This window comes from Thermobia domestica, chromosome 17 (assembly GCF_964235325.1).
Source record: "Thermobia domestica chromosome 17, izTheDome1.hap1.1, whole genome shotgun sequence".
Taxonomy (NCBI): Eukaryota; Metazoa; Arthropoda; class Insecta; order Zygentoma; family Lepismatidae; genus Thermobia; species Thermobia domestica.
Window position 1 is genome coordinate 18,014,490 of NC_137470.1, and position 12,792 is coordinate 18,027,281.

General features: G+C 34.8%; 1 protein-coding gene across 2 annotated transcripts in view; it reads left to right on the forward strand.

The window, feature by feature from the left end:
• LOC145674663 (uncharacterized) overlaps nucleotides 1–12,792 on the forward strand; it is a 583,703-nt gene that overhangs the window by 554,481 nt on the left and 16,430 nt on the right. For both annotated transcript variants that reach the window (XM_081744885.1, XM_081744886.1), the window contains 2 exons: nucleotides 3,422–3,637; nucleotides 10,410–10,556. In XM_081744885.1, coding sequence (XP_081601011.1) covers nucleotides 3,422–3,637; nucleotides 10,410–10,556 — 363 coding nt within the window. The remainder of the gene's footprint in view (nucleotides 1–3,421; nucleotides 3,638–10,409; nucleotides 10,557–12,792) is intronic.

Here is a 12,792-nt window from a genome sequence, read left to right on the forward strand (position 1 = left end):
GGTAGCTTCACACCATTTCACAGAGGGTTTTTTTTTTTTTTCATGGCTTGTACGCTTGTGTGCGGCTGCTCGTAATCCTGGTAAGTGCTTAAAATTATACCATGAGGACAAATAGAACTTCTGAAACAAACAAACAAACAAACAAACAAAAAAGACGCTGGGTCAAGAAGACATACTCAGTTAAATCATTCCCTGAGAGACATTTACATCGCTTACTCTTGCCTGAGATTGTAAGTTCTAAGCGTGTACTCTGCAAAAAATTCCTTGACGTATGGTGGAAGTTACCGTATGACAGAAATTTTTCGTTTTCAGTTTATAGAATGGATTAAACGAAAGCTAACTGGTCGTGTAGAAGCATCAGAAATATAGTATATTTTATTGTTGTCAACATAATACTTTAAAAAAAAAAAAAAAAAAAAAAAAAAAACGCACACTTGAAATTGAATGGCATTCACCTACGTATATTCAATGTTGAATCAAATCCGATTTAATTTGAGTTGATTTATTAATCATTCAGTCGACCATATTACAGGAAGGTTTGTGCAGAATAGTATGGAACTCGTTCATGATTAAAGCAGGTAGAACAGTAGTCGCCAAACTTATGAAGCTTCTGAGCTGCACTACCGTTTTCAAATCCTACTCTGAGCTAACCAACCAAAAGAACTAGATACCAAGTTTTTTTTTTTTTTTTTTTTTTTTTAAATCTTACATTTATTCATTGTCTATAAACTTATTTGAAGTAAATATTACATCAAACTATCCAAGTTAGCAAATGTCTAATATACACACGGAAAACATATCATGCACAACTCCACACGTATACAGTCAACTGTGAGATGAGGCTGACAATGGCAGTTGCGCGGGAGAAACAACCTTTTGTCGTTAGCGTCAGCTCAGTGGAAGAATCATGGTTAGCCAACCAGAGCGTTAACGCGATGTACCGAAAATGTCCCCGCGAGCTACTAGTAGCTCGCGATCGACTGTTTGGCGATCACTGAGGTAGATATTTAGGATATTTAGGACAAATGCAAGAGGATATATATTAATGTTTATAATCTACATTGCAATAATTATATATATATGCGGATATTTACTCACAGATATGTACAGTATATTTGTAGTTTCTAAGTGATATAAATATGAAGTAATTTAATAATTTCTTGAAGTTATATAATGACCTGTTTAGATATTAATCTACTGTATAGATCGTGTTATTTAATATTAGTTTGAGCAGTAAGTTTAAAAAAAAACTTTTTATGGACATCCTTTTATTGCGAGATAGTTTATTTATTTATTTATTTATTTCATTTTCCGCCTTTTATCTCTGCATTCATTGCTTCATAAAGAGAGACATTATTACAGTTAATAGTACAAATATTATAATTCAAATACATGTAACAATAATAATATATTAAAAATGTATTTAGGAAAAATTAATTGTGCCGTATTTCAACAGTCAAGTGAATCTTCATATTATACAGGAAGATCAGACTGAAGGTATTCCTCTAAACTATAAGAAAGATGTTTATGCAACAGCAGCTTGAGGTGTCTTTTAAACTACAAGTTTGGGATTTGTTTGACACAATTTGGCAATTTATTATAAAGTTCTATTCCTGTGTCATGTAACGAATCTTGAGTTTTTGTTAAACGTAAAGTTAGTAAAAGAATATGATTGGTCGTTCTAGTGTTGTATTAGTGTACGTTCGAATTGAGTTGGATTTTTTTATTTATTTATTTTTTATTCATATGTATGAATGATATTGTTTCAAGAATGTATATACACAGCAACGGTATTTTTAGTTTCACTCATACATATATATGTAATTTACACATATGCAATTTTCAGTGATACACAATAGATTGTCTTTTCCACACGTAGGATAGTTGTGTTTCGCTGTCTCTTTTAACCATTAAGCGGTGAAATTCTATGTAGAGAAAAAGAAAACCAACAAAAAACCACTTTTTTATTTTATCATACTTTAAATCTATCATAAATGTGTTCTTTCATGATCAATTCAAAGTTTCGTTTATAAATAAATTTAGAGAGTTATAGGAGCTAGAAAACTCCTTCTGGATTATCCGAGTTATTTCGGGCACAGTTAAAAATACAGTAACTGCAAAAATACAATGACGTATGACGTGAAAAAGTATACTATCCTTGGTAGAAACTCTTAGACATGTGTTATCGAACAGGAACAAAACAAAAGTACAATTTAATAAACCGAGCGGAAAAGTAGTGACCCTAAATTCCCTGGTTGCCATAATACTGAAGAATGCCATGAAATTTGTTACAAAAGTAACAAACACACCCACCTGGTGTTCAATCATACAGATCAACCGAGTGCAAAAGAACCGCTCTGTGCAATGATTTATATTACAAAGAAGTATTTCGCCTTAATGTGAGTCAGGACGTAAGTAATATCAGTGCCCGAGATGGTTCGAGTTGATCCATTTTTTACATATTATATGTAAAGGTAATAATTCATGTTGATTCGGGAAGTGGTTAATACGACGCCTGTCCAAAATAACAGACATTTTGAAATTAAAAAAATGTAACAGAATGAACAAACCAAATTGTATTATATACATTTGAAAGGTACCCTCTTAAGCTATTTTTCCACATAATTGCCGTGCAAATTAAGGCACGTATCTTGCCATGGCACAAGTTTTCAGTACCGTCGCGGTAGAAATTTGCCGCCTGCGATTTCAACCACTGGCTTACACAGGCATGCAGTTCGGCGTTAGTGTCAAAGCGCTGTATAGCAAGCCACGTCTTCATTGCTGGAAAGATGTGATAGTAGCTCGGCGCCAAATCCAGGCTGTATGGTGGGTGATCGAACACCTCCCATCCTAAACCATCCAAAAGCTGTCGGGTTCGCTTGGCCGTGTGTGCACCATTGCCTCACTCGGCCTTCACTCATTATTCCATGTCCGTACACTTACACAGTTGACGATGGATTTTAATTGGCTTTTTTTTTTTTTTCAACCAAAACCTAACCACAGAACGCGCCTCACAAGAGGCGAGATTTTCTATTGCAGCGCACATTGTAACACGTCACAGAAAGCACAATGAGAGCGTCGCAGTCCTCGCACTACTACGGGTGGGTGCGTTCTGAGTGTGGCAATGTTCTGACACCAAGATGGCGATTCTAGCTTCACCCACTGCCGCGATAGGCCAAAATGGCTGGTACTTTCTGGGCAGCCCTTATCGTAGAGATCCCATGTAATTGTATGTAGTTTGTCTAAAATATAATAATAATGGGTCAATATTGCAATCCAGTCTTCTCCCAACGTGTTAAGAGTTTAGAGAGTAATCTGATCCTTGACATGTCCATATCTGAGAAATAAAGCATTTTAAGAACATTTCGTGTATGAATATATAGTGTTCGTTTAAACTTACTCCTTGTTGTTTTGTTGATAGACTGGAGGTGAAACATATACGTCACCGCTGAGTGAACCATTGAAGCCGACCGAGACGTTACCCAGTGCAGGAACCCCGCTTAGTGCCCATCATGAGCTGCAGCTGTTGAGAGAACAATTGGAACAGCAGACCCAGCAAACACAAGCAGCGGTTGCACAAGTACACTTGTTGAGAGACCAGCTAGCGGCAGAGACAGCAGCCAGGCTAGAAGCACAGGTGAGTTTCTTCAATGTAGAGAGTAAATACATGACGGCTTAGATCTAGAATATTATTATTATTATTATTTATTTACTCCATCTAACCAATACATGGTAATTTGAGGGTTCAGTTCACATGTACATAGTATTGATGTGAGATTATAAAACAAGCATAAAATGATTTACGGAAGTGATTATACATTTAGATAAAATATTTTACGTTTTATACATATATTTCTAAATATTCTTTAACATTATAAAATTCTTTCTCTATTAGTCACGTTTTTAAGTTTTGTTTAAATTTATTTTTCTCTATTTTTATGTGATTGGGCAAAGCATTGAATATTTTATTTGCCATATGTCTGGGGCTCTGTTGTATCAGTGATAATCTAGTAAAGTAAGACTGTTTGTTTTGATCTCTAGTATTGTAATGATGATCTTTCGCTCCATCTTCATTTTGTGTTAGACTGAAAACGGATGCTTCATATATATAAATAGATGGAAGTGTTAATATCTTTAACTTTTTAAAATGCGACTTTTAGCTTCTAGTGTAATGTAAGTGTGCAATGGTAGGGATGGCCTGCTTTTGTTTAATAAATATAGATTTGCTTGCAGTTGTGTTACCCCAAAATAGGTTGCCATACTTTATGAAAGGGTATATGGACCCATAGTAAATTTGTATTAAGCCTTTTAGAGTTAAACCGTCTTATACAGAGTCGTTTTGGCGTATGATTAGTGTCATACTAATGACCTGACTACTGCAGGAAATATATATTAGTCGAGCTCTTTAGTAGGACACTAATCATGCGTCATAACCGACTCTGCATAAGGCCCTAAGTGTCTTTTAGCACTCTTAGAGCATATAGCCTTGGATTTAGTTTATGTATAGTTGCTTCAATATGACTACTCCAACTGAAGTGCTCATCTATTATAATACCTGAAAATTTTGTTTCGTTGACTAGCTGTATGGATGGGTTGTTTAGATTTATTGATATTTTAGCGTGTGCTGAGTGGAAAAGTATATATTGTGTTTTCGTATTGTTTAAAACCAACTGATTACTATCAAACCAAAAACGAAGTTTTTTTTTCTTTCTTTGTTATGTCATGTACATTGTTAACAAGAGCTTTTATATCTTTTCCTTTGATAATCACTGAAGTATCGTCAACAGAGAGTATAATTTTGATATCTATATTGCTAGGTAGATCGTTCATATATAGTAGGAACAGGAGTGGACCTAGAACCGAGCCTTGTGGCACTCCATATTTTGTTTCTCGATAAGTCAATTTGTATTTCATTTGAGCATCACCTGTATTTCTTATAATTTCAACTGATTGCCTCCTATTTTCTAGATAAGATTGGAATATTTTGAGACAGTTTCCACATATGCCGTAATGTTCTAGTTTTTTCAGTAGAATATTACGTTTTATTATTTCAAATGCGTCACTCAGATCGTAAAAAATACCGAATACTAAAAATTTGTCATTTATTCCTTTTAGTATATGGTCTATTAAGCTATAGGTAGCGGTTTGGGTGCTTTTGTTGGACACAAAGAAATGTTGCTCGTTCGTTATAATATTCTGGCGTATGATAAAGGCCAGTAGTCTGCTCTTTATTAGGTGTTAAATATTTTACTGAAAGCAGGTAGCAGCGAGATTGGTCTGTAATTTTCGACGGATGTGGTGTCTCCCTTCTTGAGCTATTTTAAGAGCATCAGAAAGGACACCATTTATTAAACACTGATTAAATACATACGTTAGATGCGGTGTCAATGACTCTTTACGTAGTTTTATTATTTTTGTCGATATTTCGTCGTTTGTTGACTTATTTTCCTGCAATTGACTAATTTTATGCAATACCTCATTTTCTAATATTGGTGTAAGAAATATGCTGTAAAGAGAACGCGGTATCACGTTCGCTAACAGGTTAATGGCTGTATCGGATTATCTTATTTTTACTAGCTTGTCAGATGTTTCCATAAAAGGTCGATTAAATTCGTCACATATTTGAATAGGTTCATCTATTATTGTATCATCAATGATTAACTTTTTAAGATTACTTACTTTTCTATCTTTTATGTGTATATGATCTCTGACAGCTTGCCAGAGAGAGTTGGTTTTATTCCTAGAATGAGTAATGACGTTGGTGTAGTGTGCCTGTCTGATGTTTCTAATTAATGCCTTATAGAATTTAATAAAATTGTCTATTTCGATTTTTCTATAAGGCGAAACATTTTTTTTTTTTTCTTTTAGCAATTTTCGTTTCAGTTTACTGTATTCTTTAATTTCCTGCGTTATCCAACTTCTATGCGCTTTTTTCTTTACTGTACGCTTTGCTTTTGGAAATGATTTGTAAACACTATTGTTGAGCATAGTAAGAAAATAGCAAAATCTGTCTTCTATCCCATCTTTTTCATACATGGCGTTCCAATTTACGTTTCTTAGAAAATCAAGAAATTTATATTTATATCGGTTTAGTATTCTAGTTTATATTTTTACGTTATTGTTTGTGTGATTGTACTCGAAATCTATTTCTAATAATTGGCAAGTGTGGTCTGAGAATCCATCAATGATTTCATATTTTATGTAATCTGCATGTAAATTAGTTAATGCATTGTCTATTGCTGTTTTTGAGTGAAGAGTTACTCGAGTTATTAGCTCTAAGACTCAAATGTAGAACACGAACTCTTAGCTCTGACTGTTAATTATGTAATAGTACTTTTGAAAATAATTATTGAAATGCTTAGTATGACCAACATATTTATAAATATGCATACAAATTTTTCTTTTTCAGCCTTTCGTTTCCCTATTTTTAGGAAATATTTCCCGTCTTATCTATAGTTTTTTAAAACAAATTTGATATTTGTAATTTTTTCCTGATTAAAAACGCTACTCTTTTTACATTCCTTCTCTCTAAAAAAAATCCCTTTAGGTTTTTTTCCTGCCTTTTGCTGTATCGTCTCATTTTTACTTTCCTTACTTCTAAAACACTTCGCTTCAAACCTTTTCCTTCCTGTTTTTAGGAATGTCACACCTCCTCGTTTTTCTTTCCTTCTTAAAGAATTTGATTTTCTATCTTTACTAGTGGTGGGCACAACAGCCAATTTTTCGGTTTTTAGAAAATTTTCAAAAAAAAAAGTTTTTCACCGAAACCGGTTATCGGTTTTCACCGGATCCGGTTTCGGTTTTCTTCAAAACTCGTTCCGTTTTTTTCCAAAATTACTTCGATTTCTTACCAGAATAGTGTTTCGTTGTTCCCCGGAAACTGATTCAGCTTCTACAGAAATAGTTTTATGTGTTTTCCCAAAGTTTTCACCGAAATCAGTTTCGGTGGAAACTGAACCGGTTTTGAAGAAAACTGAAGCCGATTTTGGAGGAAATCGAAACTGGTTTTGGTGAAAAAACGAACTGGTTTATAGAGAAAACCAACACCGGTTTCGGTAAAACCGAACCGGTTTTTGGCGAAAATCGAAATGTCGGTTGTTCGAATGTCGGTTTTTCTAGAAAGCGGTTTTCGGTTTTTATAAAAACCGGTTTTGCCTATCCCTAATCTTTACCTGCCTTTACCAGTATGGCTTCTTTTTACTTGTCCTGCTTATAGGAAGTTTTCCAGTTTAGCTTTTCTTTCCCTGGCTTTAAGATGTTGTTCTTTTGTAACTTTCCCTGCTTCTAGGACATTTTTCTTCTCCATTTCTTTTCTTTTTTCTTTTTTCTTTTTTTTTCTTTCTACAGAGATGCTACTCCGTTTTATTTGGTACTTTGCCTATGTCTGTGTATATTCTACCTTTGTTTTTCCTACCTGTAGCATTAACTCAGCACCTTCAATCTGGTTAATATATTTTAACATTATGAAAGAGTGATTAAAAAAGAATGTGAGTATGGAAAAGGTCAAGAAAATAAACGAGATGGAACGGGAAGGGCATGAAGTGTGCACAAAAGTGAGGAACAGTAGAATTTGATACTGAATTAAAAAAAAAAAAAAATAAGGCAAATAAAATAGGCGAGGAAACGGAAAATATATTTTCTTCGATTCCACTGCAATAATGGACATCGCCTTGCTAGTTGCAAAATTGTACCCCTTTAACTACGCCTTTCTATTGAAACATACAAGAGCTTGCGAAGTGTTGTGTGTTTTCCTTGCTCACGAGTTTATAGTTGTGACCGCAGTCGCTCTCAGAGCACTAACCTGCTGTGCAACAGAAGGATGTTCTTTTGTCGAGGCGTGTATGATGTAGATTTTGACTGTTCATTATTACAAAGTATTTGACGCATTTTCGTGAATTGAGTTATCTCCTAAACGTAACAGATCTTTAAATCATTGTACATTTTTATTTTATTATTTTAGTTAGGTAAAATGAGTTTGAAGTCTCCAAAATTCATTCTGTACCTAGTCTTTCTCGTAAATAAAAAAAAAAAATGAAATCTTTCAGTTCAACGTCCCTCGATTAGAGTTAAGTTCCAATGTTGGGCATCCGTTTGCAGCACAATTTTTAAAATTTACAGGAAAGATATGGATAATTTGATCGTTTGTGTGCTTGATAATATATGATTGTCTCGAAAAATCTGTTTATCTGTTATATATAAACGGCTATAAACATGGGACTATACGGCGAGCGGAGGGAACTACTTGGCGCAAGGTAACCGAACAGTTGCATTATGGGAAAGAAACGAGCATTTATGTTATCAACATGGCGAATGTACAAGGGCAATGAACTGACAGTTTTAAAATTTGTGAAGCAATACGTTGATAACGAGCAGAATCTTTTAAAAGTTTGTCAAGAGCACGGATTAATGAACCTAATAACAAATTACAGAAAGTGTGCAAAGGAGATAACAGCGAAAAAACGTGGTGAAAGCGGACGCCCAACTTCGGAATAAATGCCCTCGATTATGTCCTTTAGGCTAAAGGTGAGACAAGGCAAGTGAATGATGATGCATGAATTGATAGAATGAGAATGTGGGAGTATCCCGAGAAAACCCATGGACACGATGTTGTCCACCACAAGCTTACTTGGCTGGAGATCGACCACGGACCTCGCATACCAGAGGTAAGCGCTCTACCACTGAGCCACCGTGCCTTCTACTGTTCTTTATCTTTTTCGAAATCACTTCTCAATATTTAGTCCTCTCAGGGGACTTAAACATGAACAAGCTTACTGCAGGGCCGTAAAACACTAATTTGCCATCTTGAAATATTTTCTTTTCCTATAAAAGGGAAAGACTTTCCGAGTATTCCGAAAACCCGCTTATATATTTGATACTTGTAGACTAGTATTGTCACTCTGTTATCTGAAAAAATTGAGGTACTTTAAAACATAATTGTGGTCACTTCTCGCTAACATTCACTCTGAATATTTCTTTATCGTTTCTTATTGTTATATTATGTTATATTAGGTCGATGCATAAGTTCGTGCCGTTCTTATATATATATATATATATATATATATATATATATATATATATATATATATATATATATGTTCTGCTGTTCTGTTAATTCAAATACAAATACAACATAGGCATAACATTAACATGTTCTGCTAGTGTAACAATACATTGCATACACTTCATGAAGCAACTCTTTCAAGCGATTTTCGTCAAAATCTGGAGGTCTTCCGGAACGTGGATCATCAGGTAAGTCAAACAGTCCTGCTCGAAAGCGAGAAAAACATTTCTGGGCTGTTCTTTCAGCAATTGCTTCATTCCCGTACACTGCACAAATTGTTCTTACAGCTTCTGCTGCACTGATCCTCGGTTAAACTCGAAAAGTAAAATGTGACGGAAATGATCACTTTTCTCAACTTGACATTCCATATTAGTTTGTCTGAAATATATAAAATAATACGTTCTCAATCAAGAAAACTTGCATTTCACAACACACAAACTCCAAACTACGGTAAAACAATGGAATAACGATAAAGGATTGCTTCATGCCGCTATGTTGCCAAACCAAAGAAAACCGCACGAACTTATGCATCGACCCAATAATTCCCAAAAAATTTGGTAAGAAAAGTTGGCCTTTTTAATCAACATATTATGTTAACATTAAATGTAATAATAATAATAATAATAATAATAATAATAATAATAATAATAATAATAATAATAATAATAATAATAATGGAAATATTGTAAACATAAATTGACCAAGCCTGTGGGATATCGATTCTAGATATCGAAAATCCAAATAGATAATATATCGAAACTTGATCGATATATCGAATTGTCAAAATATCTAATACTGAAATATCGAGAGATTGCTTGTCAAAATATTGAAAATATCGAATATTTCGGATTATCAACATGTTGAAAGTATCGAAATATATCAGATTATCAAAATATTGAAAGTATCGAATATATTAGATTATCAAAATATTGAAAATATCGAATATTTCAGATCATCAAAACATTGAAAGTATTTAATGTCGAAATACTGAATTTTAAAATGGGGGCCGCGGTGACTCAGTGCTAGAGCGTTCACCTCTGATGCGTGGGGTCCCTGGTTCCATCCCAGCTCTCGCAGATGAGCTTTGTGGTGGACAAACACCGTGTGCGTCGATTTTCTCGGGGTTCTTCCGTTTCATCCAACTTTCTTCTTTCCACCCTTTCCTTCATTTCTCATCATCACCGTCTCGTTTAGCCTAGTCGGCATAACCGTGGGACGTAAAACTCAAAGATTTCATTTCATTTCATTTGACTTTTGAAATATCACACAGCCCCTAGTACTGATCATACCTGTGTCATCTACAGATGCTACCAATGTTCTGAGTAATTAATGCTGCTACCTATTGTAGGCTCGGACGCACCAGTTGCTGGTTCACAACAAGGAATTGCTGGATCATATTCAGGCTTTGGTAAGCCACCTCCAGGATCTGGAGAGACAGGTCAATCAAGGTCAGCAGCCCACTTCAACAGCGCAACAAGTCACAGTCGTTCCACAGGTGAGAAAGAGTTTTTGTTCTTGATTTTTTATTAATATGTGGTATTTGTGAATTAATCCACTAATACATGATTCACATAAAAAGCAGAGCTTATTTCTCCTAGCTGAATGCAGTAAGATTTTTTTTTTTTTTAACTTGTGATGTATATCGTGACGTTATAATACCGTGTCTGGTTGTCCTCCATTGTTTACATAGTAACATGGTCGTGAGTGTCGAATGAAAAGTTTATTTTACATCCTTTGTTTGTCACTGTCCACCAATATATTGCTTTAATGTACACTTATGTCCAAAATGATTGTCGCATGTCCATAAATATGTTGTTGTAGGAATATAATTTGATAACGAATTCGCCCGGTATTTCTGATAATGTTAGTATGTGAATAAACGGCAAAGACATGTATGTGGCAAATTTCATGTCAAAAGAGCAGTAAATAAGAACAATGAAAGGAAAATAAAACTTTCTTGTCCATTTAGCAACGTTTTATTTTACTCATTATAATTTTCGTATTTATAATTCTTTTCCTATAAAATTTACCACAAATATACATTTCCCGATTACACACATAGTATCAGTATTAAAAGTACCCTGCAAAATCATTATCAAATTATATTCTTACAAGAGGACAGTTATAGATATGCGACAGTAATTTTGGACATGAGTGTACATCTTATTCCAGAAGGGCTTCATACACAGATACTGAAACTAGTATTTTGTTAGAATAAGCGTTAGAATGAAATTATGCATATCAAGTATCACGCGGTTGATTAGCATCTACGTTCTTAAGTCTCGCGTCTCTTTCATCCTATCAAGCTAGACAGAAAATTGTGTTAAATTGTATCGTCCGTATTTTTGACTTTTTTGCCTCCTTGTGTGAACTGATAGCTTTATGTGACATACACCACAAACTGTTGTAGTATTAAGCTAGGTTCCCACGCTGCAAGAATCTTTTAGCTGTCATTAAAAGATATTGCAACCCTACAATATTTCTCCATGCAAACATGGTCTTGAAAGGGACATACAACATTTTTTTTCGTCTTGCAAGGAGTCAAACCATGTGAAACTTTCTGAGTCGTCTTGCTTGCTACCTGCTATCACCCTCCCACTGACATAAAGAAAAAGCCCGTTCCACCGCTTCCAAAACGACGGATTCTTCACTACTTGTCCACTAGAGTGCAGCGCTGCATGGGTGGAGATATCTTTCTTACTTTCAGAAAGTTGTACTGTGTAAACAGTACATAGCAAGATGGGGTTGCAAGATTTTTAATGACTGCTACAATGTCCTTGTAGTATGGCAACCTAGCATAACATTTCTACAAATGTCTTCTTGAGGAAAGCAACATTGTAATTCAAGTGTAATTTTCGTCACCGTTCTTACCAATAACAAACACAATTGAAAAGACAGAAAATAAGAAATGCTTCAGGCAATTAGAAAAAAAAAAGCGTTCAATGTAAACATATTTTGCTGTTTGGCGCGAAAGAAGGATATAGGATGTTCGCAATACCTCGGGGTTCCAATTGCAAGTGCTAAGATGGAAATAGGACTCATGTAGATATTGCTCGGAAATGTGTAGATATATGACAAATGTTAAATTGTAAATATAAGGCAGAATAACCTCCGAGATATAAGACCAAACTTAAAAAATCATCTTTTTAGCGAAGGAAATTATAATCAATGCAACACATTCTTCTTCTTGTTCACCTCAACCATAGGTTGGTGGGCAACGTGGAAATTTTAAAACTTTTTTCTCCCTTGGGAGAGCTGTTTTATACTTTGATAAGGTCTCTTCTTTGTAACTGCACCTAGATATTCTATCCTTGGTCTTCCTTTTCCTGGTTTTCCTTCTGACTTTCACTCTTATCAACACGGTGATCCAATCAGAGTGCCGAATAAGATAGTCAAGCATGCTGTTTCTTCTTTTTCCTATTATCTTCATGTTATTTCGTCCTTCCTTAGCTTCCTTTAGTACGTCTTCATTCCTTTTACCTTTCGGTCCATGATATGCGCAGCATTCTGCGCCAACATCACTTTTAAATGCTTCCAGCTTGGATATTTCAGCTTTTCTCAATGTCCACGTCTCTGAATCGTAAAGCGCCACGCTCCATACCAGTGTCTTAAATCGTTTACGATCGTCCAGCGACGCATTTCTTGATGTTATCAGTTCTCTTTTCCTAGATACACATTACATAGATTAAATAGTTGAACAGATTGTTATCAGGTTGAATAATTGAAAGGCT